The sequence below is a fragment of the Populus trichocarpa genome, chromosome 8 (assembly GCF_000002775.5).
Source record: "Populus trichocarpa isolate Nisqually-1 chromosome 8, P.trichocarpa_v4.1, whole genome shotgun sequence".
Classification (NCBI taxonomy): Eukaryota; Viridiplantae; Streptophyta; class Magnoliopsida; order Malpighiales; family Salicaceae; genus Populus; species Populus trichocarpa.
Genome location: NC_037292.2, coordinates 2,503,623 through 2,520,764, shown reverse-complemented (window position 1 = coordinate 2,520,764; position 17,142 = coordinate 2,503,623). Strand labels below are relative to the sequence as shown.

The following is a 17,142-nucleotide window of genomic DNA, read 5'->3' as shown; positions in this document are numbered from 1 at the left end:
GCGTAATTGAGCCATCATCCTTTACGTCCCTAAATCGGAGCCTATCGGATTATTCACTTTTACCATTTTGAAAAAATAAATATTAGAATCTTCAATGCCGCTCCTCAGCACAAAATAACAACAACAACAATAATAATAATAACAGCCGTTTTTTTTTCTTATTATAAATAACGACTTCAATTACTCAAAAATTTATTTCTCTTTCACTCGTTATCAAAATTTAAAATTTTCCCTCTCCATAAACTTCTCTTCCTCTTTCTAAATATTATTAGAATTATATGTGTGTTAAAAAGACTTCAAGAACTGAAGAAGAATCCTTGAATGAACGAGAAGAAAACAAAATTCATAAAAAATGTCCCCTGTAAGAAATTTTCAAGATTTTCAATTCTCAGGTACTTTCTCTCTGTGATTCTATGCAAGAAAGATTGGTTTTGATGTTCTTTTTTTTCTTTTTTCTTTTTATCTTCGTTTTATGTTGAGTATTTCTTTATCTTTTTTTCCCTCTGTTTTGAAATGCCCTGAATTTTGTCATTGAAATTTAATCCCCTTGTGCTTTTGCATTTAATGGATTTCCTTTTCCTTTCCCTTTCATGGATTTATTGTATTCTTGATACTATAAGGAATGCCAAGAATTTCTGTAATAACTGTTTATGATGCAAGAAATGTTTGGATCTTTTTTTTGTATTTATTTTCTATAGATATCGGTGGATGGAAAGAAAGAGAGAGCAAATTTGTTTATCTTATGTCCCAATTAAGGTTTTCTTTTTCTTTTTCTTTTTTCTGATGTGTAATAAACGTGAAAGATTGTCTTAACAATGGTGATGGAAAGGAAAACACTGAAGTGTGCCCTTTAAAGAGAGAAGAATTAGTACATTTCAGCATTGTTGGTTTGCTTTGGTTCCATGCTTGCTTTCAATCTTGGGGTGTAGAAATTGTTGTTTCTATACCTTTTGCCTTGGTCCCTTTGATTTTGCAGAAGTTTCAGCGAGTAGAAAGAAAGTCGATGTTCAGAGCCTGGATCCTCAGCATATGCAGAATCATGTTGATAGAGTTGGACATAAAGAGACGGATACTTCAGAGTCTGAATCTGAGTTTAACTTGCGCAAAAGTTTGGCATGGGACAGTGCCTTCTTCACTAGTCCAGGTTTGCTTCCTAGGTTGACAAAAACCTGCTTAACAAGTGCTGCCAATTGTTGTCATCGGATGAAAGTTGGAAATGTGAATGTGTTCTGTGCTTCCACAGGAGTTCTGGACCCTGAAGAGTTGGAGACGATTAGTATTCGGGTTGTGGATAATGGAGTAGACACAGCTGGGGGTGGGGATCTGAGGTCTGTACCCTCTCGGTCTGCAGGACCAGAAGGGAAAAGTGCAATTGATGAGTGCAGCTTGCGCAAAAGTTTAGCTTGGGATAGTGCCTTCTTTACAAGTTCAGGTGACGTTGTATATGGTTTAGAAGTCTCTGTCAAAGCTCCATATGTAAATCAATGCTTGTTCTTCTTGTAAATTTGTGTGAATTTCATGTTTCGTTGTGATAATTGTAATAGAAAGTTTACTGCTCTCAGGAGTTTTGAATGCTGCGGAGTTGTCTCTTGTTAACGGAGGATTTAGACTATCACAAGGACATACACTTCCTGGGATTAAAGACGTCCGGAGGTCTGCTGATTCAAACTCAACAAGAAATGCCGATGCTTACTCCCTTGCAAGCCTTGAGATTGATCTTTTTGACAATATGAGAGCGTCCATGCAGAAATCAAACGATGCATCATCCACTAGGGAAACTTCAACTAGAAAAGTTAGAAGAGAAAATGAAACGCGAAGGGGTAATAGTAAGTATTTGCTGTTTCTATATAAATCTAGGCATTGAGAGTGAAGCGGGCAGTATTCTTTCAATTTTGGGACGAATTCTATTTGTCCTTGTCTGGCTGTGAAACGATTTCATTCTATCATCGAGTCTCATTCCTTCTGAATATGATTGCTGTCCATCTTCATGTTAGGCTAATCAAGCAAAAAAAAAAAATTCATGATTTTTTTTCCCTGTAGATTTGTGTCATTGTAACTGCTCAATTTGTCTTTTAAATTTTTTTAGCTTTATGCTGTGTGCGTTTCCTTGTTATATGTATCTTGTTCTCCAGTATTCACCCTCAGTAATCACCTGTTCAATTCGATACTCATGCTGCTTTTGTCGTTTCTTCAGCTTCAAAAACATCGGATGCTTCCTCTCGATTAAGAGTAAGTAGTGTTGATTGATATTCACTACATCATTTTATTGGTACTGTACCAAGGCCTCACCTATGCATCATCTGAAATGGTCACCAGTTCGCTTTAATTTCATGGTTTAGCTTAAGTAGCCATTAAAGAGGTGTTCTAGTGTAAATAGGAACTGAACTTTTGAATGTGATTAATTAACATCAACTGCATGATTACCAGCCAAAGCAGGGACCTAATAAAGAATCCAAATCGTTTATCAAGTCACCAAATATATTCTGCCAAAATCGCAATCTATCCGCAGCTCCCAACAAAAGGGCCTCTTCGGGTGCAAACCATGTTAAATTGGAAGACAAAGGTGCACAAGCTGCTTCTGGTAAGAATTTCAAAAAATGATTCATCATCATCAGAAGATACTGTTGTTGGTAATGACCTATATGTTTATTCTTATAGGGAGAACCAAGATTGTGTCAAAGAAAACTTGTATCAGGGATTCATGCAGTATTATCCGTAGTTCAACACCACCAGTGAAATCATCTTCTTCAGCTGCACCCTTTGGGAAAGAGTTTGGAGGATCTGGCTGTGCTCCAAATTTCACTGTTAAATCTTCTCCAGATTCTCTGAGGAGAACAATTAATTCCCAGGTCTCTGCTTCGGCTTCAATCTCTAGAACTCCCCGACAACTTTCGGCTGGAAACATAAAAGAGCTGGTGAATTCTAGCTACTCTACTTGTTTGTTGTCCACACCCAAGTCGTCATCCTGTACATCGCCTGCTAGTTCCACAGATGGATGCTCCTCAGAATCATCTTCCATAATTCTCAACCCAAGATCTGGTGCCATTCATGCAACTACAGCATGCAGAGGGATTTCTTTCAGCAAGGATGCCTTTCAAATATCAGATTCTAAGAGACGTCAATGCAATGAATCTTATTTGGTACATGAAAGTCATGAAACAAAGTTCATGAACGCACAACTCAATAAAATCCCAGAGCGAACCAGTCTTATCGCATCCATTGTTTCAAAAGGTTTACAATCTTCAAGTCTCCGAATGCCATCGCCAAAGATTGGATATTTTGATGCGGTTGGTTTTTTTCCTTCCACCTTTTTTATTTGAATGCTTTCCATTTTGCTATGAGTAGATTTGAAACAGTTAGTTTCACATCTAGGTAGAGATGCATGCATTGTCCAGTAAATGCTTTAAATGCATTAAGAATTCTTCTTCTCCCAGGGAAATTCCGTGGATATAACACCAAATGGAGGCCTGAAGTTTTCTGGTGTAAAATCCACTTCTTCCAAAAACAGAAGTGGTATTAGTAATGCAAATGGAGCTGCAGATAGAACAAGAAATAGAATGCATCAATTTGTGGGAGCCACATCGATATCTGTAAATAGAGCAGGCGCAAAGGAGCCAGTCTGCCCACAGGAGAAGAAGCAACCTTTGAAGGAGCTTGAAGTTGTTAAGGCACATGGTCCTGAAAATAAAGTGCATAGATTTAACGAAGATAACAAAGAGAATATAGGTAGTTTTGAAAATCAGGTTGATGACCTGAGTAGACGTATGGAAGGCATTGCTTTTTAGGAGGGACTTGGTTACGTAGCCTGAAGTAAATCAATGTCCTTTATAGTTTGCTATCTAGATTATTTACAAGGGTGTTGGATTGTCCTTGATTGTTCAACCAAAGAATTACATAGTGATGGCTGAATTATGACTTTGTAAGCGTCTTCTCCCTCTATATTGATGCGGTCATAAAGCATATCGACGAATCAACAAATCTGGGTAACTTTTCTTGGTGAACAGATAAATCTAAGAAACTCAATGGATAGCTGTTCTCTCTTCACATCTCTTATTTCTGGGTAAACTGCTGTTGCATGATCAAGTTAGTGCATCATTGAGAATTGGATATGCTATATTGACGAGCTGAGCGTCAGATATCACTTCTTGTCCGAATACTTGTGATCAAGCAACTATCTTATCCATAGCAGGACTAGATGGAGATGGGAAATGGATCCAGGTTAGAACACAACAGTTGCTTACAAGCGACGAGACTTGAAATAAATGGCTTGCCTTATTTTTTCACCTTCTCCCTGTAGAAGGCCAATACCAGTTGTCGCTTTGACTAATTTTCACAACAATCAAACTAGCTTTTTTTCTGTTAAAATGGATCGATCACAAATGACTTGCTAAAAAGATAACGAGCTTGAAGCTAAATCTCATACCTAAGAAATATAAGGATATAAGGATCTGTTTGGCCATCCCAGGCTCAGTCAATAATTCAGTAGAACAAAATATAGCAAAATAAGGGCAACACCATGCGGGAAAATGTCATCAAACATCACCATTCTACTCCAAAATTTTGTTATCTCAAGTCGAACAGATTCATTTTCTAATTTCAGGGAGGAGTCATTTGCAAAATTCTGCAGTACATTATAAAGCCTGCCATAGATAAAAGGGTAAAATAGGAAGGCGGATGAATCAAGGAAAAGCTCTCCCAGCAAATCTAAGACCTTGGCTTTTCCTTCTTCTCTTTAAACAGTGCAAGAAGGGATACACCTGACACCTTCACCACCTTGAACCTGACTCCAGGAATATCTCCCACAGCATGTCCCTTTCGTCCAAATCCAGCAATCAAAACCTCATCCTAAGCAACAAACAAACTACAAATTAGATCTAGCATATACAAGGCAATGACCATAACATGGAAGACTCTTCCATTTCAAGCTTTCTAAGAAAAGATGACTTCTGACAACAAATTTCTGCTATGCAATTTCAGGAACAACAGTGTCCCATGAATAATTGATCTAAGTGTCAGGAAATACTAAAAGAGCAAAAGATAATGATCAGTAAATCAGGCTCCAACTGTTATCTCCTTTGAAACTAAATATCATTGTGTAATATTGGTGGGCTAATAAAAGTTAATGGTATTAGGCTTATAAACTTTTAACACTTTAAAACCATGCAAATAACTTACATTTTCCTCGATGTAGTTTAAGCAACCATCATTGGGTACAAAGGCAGCAATTTTCTTCCCATTCTTGATCAGCTGAACACGAGCACATTTTCGGATAGCAGAGTTTGGCTGCTTAGCCTCAATGCCACTGCATAAACCAATTAATAAACATCCAAGCCCCAGTTGTAAGCACTATGAATATGGTAGCAATCCTTGAAACATGAAATAATGGGAAACAAGCCTTACATCTTTTCAAGAACAATTCCCTTAGCATGGGAAGACCCAGCGAATGGTTTCTTCCACTCATTTCCAAGGTTGGATTTCTTATATGACTTGTCAGCCCACCTTTGTCTTCTACGGTGGGACTTCAGCTTGCGACCAGCTCCCATTCCACGAGTCTTACTGTATTACACACACATTGACCAAGTTACAAACCCACGCATTTTCTATAGTAACATGCCACTGTCATTAAATCCTATTCTAGTTCCAACACAGGAAAAAGGTGCAGCATTGCTCAAATTCCTCTTACTAAAACAATTGAAAATCACTTATCAGTGCACAACCAGTAAATACATCTACAGATTGCAGCGTGAATAATAAATTAAGCATTCATATAAGCATTTTTTGCCGCAATCTTCACTTACTGAATCGCAATCAAGGAAAAACTTAAAACAATTGCCAACCATCCAATCAATTCAAATCAACACAAATCAAGGGTAAGACATAAGAACACAAGAAATTATATACAGTTGTAGCTTAAAAAGAAAAACACACATACTAACACATGTTTTGCTAACAACAACCCCGTTATTTTACAAAGCAAAGTTTAACCAAAAATCACAAACAGATCACAGTTTTAAAATGTTTTTTTTTCTGGCAACATAAACCATAAAAGGCTCAAACTTTCACAGTTTATTGAACTTTCCACATTTTGCTCAGCGACCCTTTTTGAGATTAAGAAAAACTCAGTTTGGAAACATCAAAAAGATCTCAATTTTATGAAAACAAACTGAGACGCATAACCACTTGACAACTGTAAACTAGAAAGCAAGCATAACAGAAAAAGAGCCATAAATGACTTAACAAAACAGAACAAAAAGTGCGCATTAAGAGAGAGACTGACCCCATTTTGGCTGAGAAAAGTGTTGCTAGGTTGAGGAGACGGGGATTAGTTGTTTAATGCAGGGACAGAGTAGCCGACTAGTGAAAAAACACAGAGGAACCCCAATTCGGTGATTGGGAGGTGTATTGGGGCTGTTTGGCTGCTTGCTATTTTCATGAATCGACGAAAATAGTCTTTTGCTTTGCATATTATTACGGATGTGTCCTGGTGATCTTTCGGTTTCTCTCTCTCTTTTGGGGCTTTGAAGGAGAATTGATTATAAGAGCCCATTACAGATCACACTGACCCAGGAATATTTTTGGGCTAAAAAGCCCAATAGAGCCTGCAACCCTTCTTGGACTCTCGGCAGATTTTACACACTAAAGAGGATTTTTAAATTGCTTTTCGTGTTCTTTTTTAAAATAATATTTTTTATATTTTCTTTATAGTTTTAACATGATAATATAAAATATAAAATTATTATTTTTATTTATTTTCAATAAAAAATAAATTTTAAAAATCATCTTCGTATCAACATCCACCTCTATTTTAAGTATTATTCGAAAATAAAATTTTCATGTATTTTTTTTTAAATTATTAAAAATACAGCGCAAATGCTTTTACGCTTCATGATGTTACCATTTTATCTATAATTATTTTATTGGTCTAAAAGTAAAAGAAAAGGAAAAATACTTTCAAATTAAATCAATTTTGCATAGTCCACTTGTATTTATTTTTCAAATATTGCTTATACTCGAATAAATTAGGCTAGCCTTTTTTATTTTTTCCTAAATTAAATCCGTATTCAATTACCACGTGGTTATATTATTCCAATATTATTGAAATGCTAATGAGGAGACTGCGTATCCATTGCAACCACATTCAATGATTAATGACTGCCGGGCAAAATGAGGAGATTATAAGGGATGTTGCAGATATAGGTGACACAGAAGGGATACTTTATATTATATAAAAAGTAACATTAAAAACTTTATTCCTTTTCCCTTACTAATTATTTCTTACAATATCCATTAATAAAATAATATAATATAATCAGCCAGTAACTGTAGCTTGACACAAAATACTAAATTAGTGTGAGATGTGTAAATTTATGCACAAATCTAGAATCCAATCATTTTCTTGATATTCTTTTTAATATTTGTATAAATTAATTAATACAAGCACACCAGCGCTTGAAATTCCAAGCAGATCCTTCCTGGTAAGAGGATAGACTAACAGGTGAGCTACTTGAGCCCCCTAAGGCTCGGATCGGAGTCCGGTGGGACTCGAGAAAAGTCATGGATTCGTTTGGGTACACTAAGGTAAGTCAAGAGTAGAATGTCACCATAATCTTTGTTTCTCGTGAATCTGCTGATCCTGGATTACAAGTAATTGTGGTCACTTTCTGGAAATCTTTGTGGAAAGGTTGGTGAGTAGGGCGGCTTCCTTCACAGGAATGTGGATGTGATCTTACTCTCGAGAGAGAAGTAGCTAGGGGTAATTGCCATTTTCTAACCGATCGAAATCATAAAAAAGAAACTGAATATGCTACCCCATATGAGATCCAGAAAGCTGACACGAAGTGTATTAATGTTCGAACAAAAAAGTCCACCATGATCTAACCATATAAGATCAAGAAAGCTGATACGACATGTATTAATGTTCAAACTGTCAAAAACTTAAGAACAAAGAGGTCTACCATGATCTAAACCATACCGAAACAAACAACGATCATCTGACAAGAAGTGAAAACAGTTGATCCCAATAAAACAAAGCAAAAAACAAGAGGAGCAAACAGGATTGTCCTTGAAACGTAAAAACAGCAAACCTCACCAAGAGAGATTTATACACTATCCAACTAATACATAAAGGGCATATATAATCCCTGGAATATATCCCAATATGGTCAACAGCAAACATATCCAAAACTCCACCTGCATATTCAATAACCAAAAAACCGAAACCAATCAGCCCCTTTCCCATAGCAAAAGTAAACATAAACATGAAATGATGATTGCAAAAAAGGGGTGTTGTTCAAAGTGAAGAATCATTACTCCACAGCCATAACGCAGGAAGACCCCGACGGGTGGAAGGATAATCGCCAATATCACTTCTAGGAAGGTCTCTGAACCCATGTTGCTATTGTTGGTGATAGTGGTTGTGGTGTTTAATATCCTAAATCGCAGCTAAGCTTAGCTACTGATAACTTTAGCTATCAAATAGAAGCAGGGGTTAGAAGACAAAACAAGAAAAATGGTGTCACAGACGTAGAGATTTAGGGTGCCACGTGTGTGAAAGTTTGGACAGGTGTGTAGTCTTACCTATCTTGTAGTGTTTCCTTTTGACTTGTACGAAGACACTGGGTTTGGATCTGATCAACAAAAGATCTGAATTCAGTCATTGATGCTGCCGACACATGTGAAAAGATCAGGATACGTCCCTAAAAATGTGCCTAATCTGGTGGCTGCTCCAGTTGTTTGGTCACGGGTTCGAGTTCCATTACCAAGATAGCATATCCAGGTCTGAGTAGCATGAAATTTCTACGTTATAACTCAATTAACTGCACGCACTTCGTCCCTAAGAATTTCAAAGCTTGTTGTTTAGTTTCAAGTCGAACATCAAGACGATAATTACTATCATTCTGGCAAAATATTCAAGAAGGGGACCAATAATAATGTCGCATAAATCAATTTTATGTTACGGGCCGCTTGTGTTGTCACACTTTGAGGCGATCAAGTTTTTTGTCTAGAGTCAGAGAACACTTTCAAGTCTGAGAGAGGGCATACATTTCATTATTCTCTGTATCTTAAACCCGTGCCTGCCACCAAATACTTTCAAGGAAGCAGAAGAAACGCTTAGGGGGCACTGCCCTTTATGTAACAGACAGGATTTGCGACCTATCACAGTCGTAATCTTTTGAAAAGCAGGCTTTCTTTGCTGTGCGAACACTTGTCTTGCTTATTTGCACAACATGAAATATTCCCTCAATAAATCAGCTAAATGGCTTCGCTAATTCACATTATTAATGTTTCTAGCTAGCCATTTATTTTCATGCAAGTGATTCCAGATGACGTGTTTGATTATCGAGCATTTAGCTTAGCAAATCTTAATTCAGATAAATGCAGAATCAAGCAATATCCTGATAAGGATAAAGATCAACATCATCACACACAATCTCCACTCTGAATAAACTGCAGCAGAGTCCTTGTTCTTGACGTTGAAGATGCTACCGGTTACACTTTGCAGATGTGATCCTTACAGCTTGGCACAGTCCTAGTATAGTTGGTTACGTTTGAATATCATGTAATTCTTATCTTTTGTAACAAACACATAGACATCTCCCTTATCTTTTGTAACAACCTCACTTATATAAAGCATAACAGTGCATACGTCTATGGTAAGTTAAACCAGAGTGCCTTCAATTCTTTTATGGTATCAGAGCATACTCAAGCTCACGCTTCTACTGATCCAATGTCTCTCACTACAGAGTCTTCCTCCTCTTCCGCCGCATTTCATCTTCCAGCTCAAGTTATCTCTATTAAACTTGATGGTACAAATTTTCTTGCATGGAGTGCTCAATTACTTCCTTTATTTCGCAGCTATGGCCTCATGGGCATAGTTGATGGTTCTGAACCCAATCCTCCCTAATTTACCAGCACTGAACATAAAAACCAAGGCATTCTTAATTCTAGTTATGTAGTTTGGCAGTATAAAGATCAAACGATTCTTAGCTGGATTATCTCTTCACTATCTCTTGCGGTGGTTTCCACCATTTATGGTCTTGAGACCTCTCGGCTTGCTTGGCAAGCCCTTGGTGCACGTTTTGCTGCACCCTCTACTTCTCGTATTTCTCTTATCAAGAGAAAGTTACAATCTTTACAGCAAGGCTCCATGCAGTGCCAACAATTTTTAGATGCAGTCAAATCCCTTGCTGATGAATTATCTGCTGTTGGGAAAACAATTGATGACTCGGATTTAATTCTCTCTGTTCTCAATGGTCTCAATTCTTCTTTTCATTCCTTTGTGACAACATGTATGCTTCTTGCTAAAGACAAATCTATGTCATTCTCAGACTTCCATGCAGAGTTGTTGAATTTTGATCTCATGCTAAAATTCCATAGTCAAACTATTCAACAGGAGACGGGGTCTTATGCTTTCTATTCACACAAACCTGGTTCAAAATCAGGCTCTCGTAACAGCAACAAAATTCAGTTTTCTGGGACATCAAAAGGCTCCAGTCCTGCTCTTTCTCAATTTCGGCAACCATTACCTCACCTGCCATCCTCATCATCAACTGTTACGTCCACTACCTCTTGTTCTCGTTCTCCCTGTCAAATCTGCAAACGAGAAGGACATCAAGGCCATGTTTGTTTCCCGGAATTCATTTTCCGGGAAATCACTTTCCAAACTTTCCTGTGTTTGTTTGCCATTAGGAAAGTTGGTCAACGGAAAACACTTTCCGGTCAACGGAAAACACTTTCTGGTCAATGAAAACACTTTTCGGTCAACGGAAAACACTTTCCAGTCAAAAAAAAATTTGGTTTGATTTCTAGGAAAGTGTTTTCCTTTTTGGCTGTGTTTGTTTTCCGGAAAGTGGTTTCTGGGAAACCACTTTCCAAACTTTCTTGTGTTTGTTTGCCATTGGAAAAGTTGGTCAACGGAAAACACTTTCCAGTCAAAGGAAAATTTGGCTTGGTTTTCAGGAAAGTGTTTTCCTGAAAAATTTGGGCGGAAAACACTTTCCGGAAGTTGTGAAAAATTTAGAAATGTCATTATTTGCTGATTATATCAAATTTGATCCTCAAACTTTTGATTGCTATATATAATTTGTTTTGAATATTTATTTTTCAATTTCATCTCTTAAAATTTAATTTTTATATTAATTTTGGTCCTTATTTTTATAATTGCTATTTGCTTTTCCTTATCATTTTTTTATTGAAATTTTTTATCTATCAAATTTGGTCCTCATTCTTTTGATTTTTACTTATTTTATTTGAAATAATTTATGAAATGTTAATTATTATTATTTTAATTTCTTCACCTTTTATTTTTTTTAATTTTTTAGATTTGATCTCTATTATTTTAATTATTATTTATTTTATTTAAGATAATTTATGAAATTATATTTTTTTTCAATTTCATTCTCATTCAACTTTTTAATTTGTAAGATTTGTTCCTTATTATTTTAATAAACTTGAAAAAATAAAACATTAATAAGTTATTTTCCAGCTCATTTTCCATAACATAACCAAACACTAGAAAGTGTTTTCCAACTTATTTTCCATTACACTACCAAACATCGGAAAATACTTTCCCGGAATTCACTTTTCCGGAATTCACTTTCCCCGGAATTCACTTTCCAAAAGGAAACTACTTTCCTGCAAACAAACGGGGCCCAAGCACTGGACTGTTTTAATTGGATGAACTATTTTTTTCAGGGACGTCATCCTCCAACAGAGTTAGCTGCTATGGTTGATGAGGCTAATACCACTTACCTCAATCAACATCAATGGTATGCTGATAGTGGTGTCAACATTCATGTAACCTCAGATCTTGCCAATCTTGCAACTTCTCAACCTTATGACGGTGATGATTCTGTGGGTGTAGGTAACGGGACAGGTTTGAATATATCACACACTGGCACTGCTGCCATTCAAACTTATTCTTCTATTCTCACTTTAAAAGACGTTGCTTGTTGTCCTCAAGCTTCGGCTCAGCTCCTTTCCATTAATAAATTGTGCAAAGATAATAATGTTCTCTTTGAACTCACTGGCACTAACTTTTCTGTGAAGGACATCCTGACGGGGGACACGCTTCTGACGGGGCCAAGTGAAAATGGATTGTACCCAATCAACCTTCATCAACTCCCTTCATCCAAATTCCATGCTCTTACTATGACTGTTGGCGTCAAGGCTTCTACTTCCACTTGGCATTGTCATTTGGGACATCCTTCGACAAACATTTTACATCGTGTTATTTCTAAATTTTCTCTTCCAATTACCGGTTCCATAAATAAACAGGGTATTTGTGTGTCTTGTCAACTGGGCAAATCTAAACAATTGTCATTTTCAGATTCTTCAAGAAAATCAACAACCCCTCTCGAATTAATTCATTCTGACGTTTGGTCTACTTTCACTCCATCTTTAAGTGGTTGTCGGTATTATGTAATTTTTATTGATGACTACACTCGTTTTTGTTGGCTTTTTCCTATTTCTCATAAATCCGATGTTTATTCTACCTTTGTTAATTTTAAGCTTTTAGTGGAAAAACAATTTAATTACACCATTAAACAATTTCAAAGTAATAATGGGGGTGAATATTGTTCTACCGTTTTTAAGCAATTTTTAACTACCAGTGGAATTTTTCATCGTTTTTCATGTCCACACACATCCCAACAAAATGGCCTCGCTAAAAGAAAACATCGTCATATTATGGAAATGGGACTCACTCTCCTTGCACAATCTGACTTACCTAAGGTTTTTTGGGTCGATGCTTTTCTAACTTCTATTTTCATCATTAATAGCTTACCTACCAAGGTTCTTGATTACTCTTCACCATATGAACGCCTTTTTCAATGTTCACCTGATTTTTCCTATTTTCGTACTTTTGGCTGGCAATATTTTCCCTGTCTTCATCCTTACTCACTTGATAAATTATCTTACCGTAGCAAACCTTGCATTTTCATTGGTTACTGCTCTAATCACAAAGGTTTTCGGTGCTTTGATCCATCCTCCAAGCGGGTATACATATCTCGAAATGTGATCTTTGACGAAGGTATTTTTCCTGCACGTGAACAATCCATTTTCACTGACTCTGCCAATTGCTTGGACTCATCAGGTACTTCGAATACTTTATTTTTACCTCCCTCTTCTCCTCCATTTAATTTTTTTCTTGTGTCTTCCTCTAATACTGTTTCAACCCATCAGACCTCCCTTAATATAACCTTACCCGATAACCCAATTTCCCCCCTTCCTTCCACTCATCCTGATAGTTCCTCCCCTGCATCTTTACTCCACACACCAGTCCTCCCTGCTGACCAACCTGAGACATTCCCAACCACTCTTCTTCAAATACATCTTTGGCTACTCTGTCTAATGCTTCTCACGAAACTGCATCTTCTGATCATTCTGCCAGTGAACTCCCTCTTCCTAATTCTTCTTCTCGTATGCTTACTAGATCCCAAACTGGACATTCTAAACCCCGTATTTTTCCTGACTTTGAACTACACTACACTACTCGTCACCCTCTTCAAGCTTTGCATGCAGGTGTGGTAATCTCTGAGCCTCATACTTATGTTCAAGCAACTGTTATACCTGAATGGCATGCAGCAATGACCAATGAATTTCAGGCGTTGCTGAAGAATGAAACATGGTCATTGTGCCCTCGTCCCCCTGGTAAAAATGTGGTCCCATGCAAATGGGTATTTAAGCTCAAACGTAGACCCGATGGCAGCATTGATCGTCACAAGGCAAGATTAGTGGCTGTTGGTTATTTACAAAGAAGTGGAATTGATTTTCATGACACTTTCAGCCCTGTTATCAAACCATCCACTGTGCGTATGGTTCTTGCGACTGCAGTTTCGTTCAACTGGGATATTCGACAACTAGATGTTTCAAACGCCTTTCTTCATGGCATTTTAGAAGATGAGGTTTATATGGCCCAGCCGAAAGGTTTTGAAGACCCTGTGCACCCCCAGTTTGTCTGTAAGCTTCATAAGTCCCTCTATGGCTTGAAGCAAGCCCCTCGAGCTTGGTTTAATCGCTTATCTACTGCTTTATTATCTCTTGGTTTTCTCAGCTCACAAGTTGATCCATCTCTGTTCATCTATCACCAAAACTCAGTTCATGCCTTTTTATTAGTATATGTGGATGATATCCTTGTCACCTCCAATGATCAACGCTTCATTACATCTCTTATTTCTAACTTGCAACTTGAGTTTGCTATGAAGGACCTTGGGCAGCTGACATATTTTCTAGGTATTGAAGCCACACGCAATTCTTCTGGTCTACATCTTCGCCAAACAAGATATATCATTGATTTATTAAATCGTGTCAGACTTCTTGGCATTTGTCCATATCGAGCTCCATGTGTTTCGGGTTCCAAATTGTCTAAATTTGATGGAGAACTTCTCCCAGATCCATCTGAATATAGTCAAACGGTTGGTGCCCTGCAGTATGTCACTCTCACCCGGCCTGACATTGCATACTCAGTGAACCAGCTATGTCAACACATGCAGGCTCCCACTTCTACTCATTGGACAGCAGCTAAACGAGTGCTTCGTTATTTAAAGCATACCCTTGATTATGGCCTCTTCTACAAACTAGGATCCTTTTATGTGAATGCTTACTGTGATTCTGATTGGGCCGGCGATCCTGACAATAGACGATCAACGTGTGGTTATGGTGTGTATGTAGGTCCTAATCTCATCTCTTGGTCAGCCAAGAAACAACCTATAGTGTCCAAATCCAGTACAGAGGCAGAATACCGGTGCTTAGCCTTGGTAACAGCTGAAGTTTATTGGCTACGAATGCTCTTGTGTGAACTGCAAATTTCACTTGAATCTGCTCCCATTATCTGGTGTGACAATGTTAGTGCTCTAGCCATTGCTTCCAATCCCATTTTTCATGCACGGTCTAAGCATATTGAAGTGGATTACCACTTTGTTCGAGAGAAGGTGACAAACCGCGATATAATCTTACAACACGTTCCCTCTTCCTTGCAACCTGCAGATATATTTACAAAGGGGTATACAGCTGATCGATTCTGCTTTCTTAGGGACAAACTCTCAGTGTTGGATCTCCCTGCTAGTTTGCGGGGGAATGATAAGGATAAAGATCAACATCATCACACACAATCTCCACTCTGAATAAACTGCAGCAGAGTCCTTGTTCTTGACATTGAAGATGCTACCGGTTACACTTTGCAGATGTGATCCTTACAGCTTGGCACAGTCCTAGTATAGTTGGTTACGTTTGAATATCATGTAATTCTTATCTTTTGTAACAAACACATAGACATCTCCCTTATCTCTTGTAACAACCTCACTTATATAAAGCATAACAGTGCATACGTCTCTGGTAAGTTAAACCAGAGTGCTTTCAATTCTTTTATATCCATTGCGACATGCCAATGTCATACTACTCTTATCACACCAGCTAGAGGTGGTCTTCGTCCAAGGAATAAGTTACTGCACACCCATAACTGCTGTTCTGTAAAATCTGATAACATGTTTGACCAATTGGAGATGGAACACAAAGGAATAAGCTATTGCACATCCATATTATACTACTACGTCACAAATTAAGTATCCAGTGACAAGCTTGATAAAAACAAAACGTCACAAATTAAGTATCCAGTGACAAGCTTGATAAAAACAAAATCTCAATGTCCGAAAAGGAGATGGACACAACAGCGAAGAGAGGCAAAGAGGGGAAGTTTCATATTGCAAATCATTTCAAATAGAAAATAGCTGCAATTGGAACTAAACGATGCTCGAAATTACACTGCCTACTAAAGAAGAGAAGTAAACAAATTCATAACTCCAAGATGAATCTCTTATTGAAAGTGAACCTTAATGATTTTGTTGACAATTCATTAAGATAGACAAGTAATTAGCTCAAATATAAAAGTATTCAAAAAAGGGAGACGTAGCCATTGGTATTTTGCAAGCATCAAACAAGGAATTTTCCAAACAAACAAGGAAACAAGTCGAACGCTGCCTCAATCAATGTTTTTTGAACTAATTTTCTTCCTGAAACAAGAATTTATTCAAAACCAACCGACCATCAAGGCTGATAAACCTCCGGAAGCTGAAGACCTACACTTCCAGCTGATTTTCGTAGTGTTTTTTTCATTTCATCCGATCTATCCACAGCAATGTTGTAAGAGAACAGCAACTCCTGCAAAAAACAATAGCCAGCACCAGCATTGTATTTAAGCAACACCATAAAATGCTTTCTGCTAAAATACTACCCACATACAAAACAAAGAAAGAACATTCCTACAAGAACACCATTCTTGCCAGTTCATTGGAACAACTATCAAGTATTAAATTCAATTCAATTAAGAGGTTTTAATAAAATTTCATATTTGAAATCATCTTGAGTGCAATTGAATTCCAAATGAAATTTAATCTCTAAAAATGATACAAAAATAAAGCTAAAGTGGTGATAAGGATAATATAAAAAAAAATGAATAGAATTTTACAAATATATGAATTCGATTTATTCATTAATTAAATTCAAATTACACACTAAGAATTGATTTCAAACAACCCACAAGTACAATACAAGGGAACCCCTTCTCCTTCCTGAATTCCTCTAGTCCCAAGGACGGAGAAATTATAACTTAAACCTGGTCCTAACTTGGACTTTGATATCTCATACCAAGTGACTTCACTCAAAATTAAAAAGGCTAAGCCAGCACTGACTAGAAGTACAATATTAGCAAAATTAACAATTGGGTTATGCCCCTCTATCAAAGACATCAAGAAAAATGGAAAACTAAAATAAATTACCATCAATCTTAATACCATTTTAGATACCAATTAACATTTTAATTACCTTGTGATGCTGCACGCTGTTAAGTAAGAAAGTGTAATCACGAGCAAGCTTAAGTTTTTGCTGAACAGAAGATTGGTCTAAAACATTGCAGTTCTTTCTAAACTCTTGCGTTATATAGTCTCCAAAATGATTCTTATACCCTTCTTTGCCTATGTGTTTGTTGACAGATTTGAGAAGATCCCTATATATCTTTGAAGCTTGTAATGTCTTGGAACTCATCTCCGCAAAAAGAAATCAAATTTTGTACCTTTGTTTGGTTACTGAGAAAGTGTAGGAATTGACCAGAAGCGAGATGCGAGAAGGGAGAGATTTTTATCTCAAGGG

At 37.1% G+C, this 17,142-nt stretch overlaps 4 protein-coding genes across 7 annotated transcripts; 1 reads left to right on the top strand and 3 right to left on the bottom strand.

Annotated features, from left to right (window-relative positions):
* LOC7457889 (uncharacterized) lies at positions 1-4,044 on the top strand. 3 transcript variants are annotated; one of them, XM_024606418.2, is made up of 8 exons: positions 5-392; positions 977-1,144; positions 1,244-1,432; positions 1,563-1,826; positions 2,195-2,229; positions 2,428-2,581; positions 2,659-3,287; positions 3,435-4,044. In XM_024606418.2, exons 1-8 carry the CDS (start codon positions 353-355, stop codon positions 3,783-3,785), a joined length of 1,830 nt encoding a protein of 609 aa, XP_024462186.1. In that variant the 5' UTR covers positions 5-352; the 3' UTR covers positions 3,786-4,044. The 3 variants fall into 3 exon arrangements, with proteins under 3 accessions (XP_052310998.1, XP_052310997.1, XP_024462186.1); XM_052455038.1 differs by having other exon boundaries at positions 1-392; positions 977-1,432; positions 1,563-1,820; XM_052455037.1 differs by having other exon boundaries at positions 2-392; positions 977-1,432.
* A 483-nt stretch (positions 4,045-4,527) lies between these two features.
* Positions 4,528-6,445, bottom strand: LOC7457888 (40S ribosomal protein S23). Its single transcript, XM_002311079.3, has 4 exons — positions 6,278-6,445; positions 5,401-5,556; positions 5,176-5,302; positions 4,528-4,845 (listed from the first exon to the last, which is right to left on the bottom strand). The coding sequence occupies exons 1-4, from the start codon at positions 6,280-6,282 to the stop codon at positions 4,705-4,707; spliced, it is 429 nt and encodes a 142-aa protein (XP_002311115.1). The 5' UTR covers positions 6,283-6,445; the 3' UTR covers positions 4,528-4,704.
* A 1,438-nt stretch (positions 6,446-7,883) lies between these two features.
* LOC7457887 (salt stress-induced hydrophobic peptide ESI3) lies at positions 7,884-8,779 on the bottom strand. Of its 2 annotated transcripts, XM_002311078.4 has the most exons (3): positions 8,578-8,779; positions 8,311-8,468; positions 7,884-8,190 (listed from the first exon to the last, which is right to left on the bottom strand). In XM_002311078.4, exons 2-3 carry the CDS (start codon positions 8,389-8,391, stop codon positions 8,107-8,109), a joined length of 165 nt encoding a protein of 54 aa, XP_002311114.1. In that variant the 5' UTR covers positions 8,392-8,468; positions 8,578-8,779; the 3' UTR covers positions 7,884-8,106. The 2 variants fall into 2 exon arrangements, with proteins under 2 accessions (XP_002311114.1, XP_052310996.1); XM_052455036.1 differs by lacking the exon at positions 8,578-8,779 and having other exon boundaries at positions 8,311-8,556.
* Positions 8,780-15,792: 7,013 nt separating this feature from the next.
* On the bottom strand, positions 15,793-17,139 carry LOC7469766 (uncharacterized). Its single transcript, XM_002311077.4, has 2 exons — positions 16,819-17,139; positions 15,793-16,155 (listed from the first exon to the last, which is right to left on the bottom strand). Exons 1-2 carry the CDS (start codon positions 17,035-17,037, stop codon positions 16,042-16,044), a joined length of 333 nt encoding a protein of 110 aa, XP_002311113.1. The 5' UTR covers positions 17,038-17,139; the 3' UTR covers positions 15,793-16,041.
* Positions 17,140-17,142: the final 3 nt, after the last annotated feature.

Coding starts and splice junctions, on each gene's coding strand:
- LOC7469766 (XM_002311077.4), bottom strand. CDS start 17,037: ATGAGTTCCAAGACATTACAAGCTTCAAAGATATATAGGGATCTTCTC. Junction 16,156..16,818: donor ACAGCGTGCAGCATCACAAG/GTAATTAAAATG, acceptor TGTTTTTTGCAG/GAGTTGCTGTTCTCTTACAA.
- LOC7457888 (XM_002311079.3), bottom strand. Junction 5,303..5,400: donor GGAATTGTTCTTGAAAAGAT/GTAAGGCTTGTT, acceptor TGGTTTATGCAG/TGGCATTGAGGCTAAGCAGC. Junction 4,846..5,175: donor TAAACTACATCGAGGAAAAT/GTAAGTTATTTG, acceptor TTTGTTGCTTAG/GATGAGGTTTTGATTGCTGG.
- LOC7457889 (XM_052455037.1), top strand. CDS start 353: ATGTCCCCTGTAAGAAATTTTCAAGATTTTCAATTCTCAG. Junction 1,827..2,194: donor TGAAACGCGAAGGGGTAATA/GTAAGTATTTGC, acceptor TCGTTTCTTCAG/CTTCAAAAACATCGGATGCT. Junction 2,582..2,658: donor AGGTGCACAAGCTGCTTCTG/GTAAGAATTTCA, acceptor TTATTCTTATAG/GGAGAACCAAGATTGTGTCA.
- LOC7457887 (XM_002311078.4), bottom strand. CDS start 8,391: ATGGGTTCAGAGACCTTCCTAGAAGTGATATTGGCGATTATCCTTCCA. Junction 8,191..8,310: donor TCCTGCGTTATGGCTGTGGA/GTAATGATTCTT, acceptor TTGAATATGCAG/GTGGAGTTTTGGATATGTTT.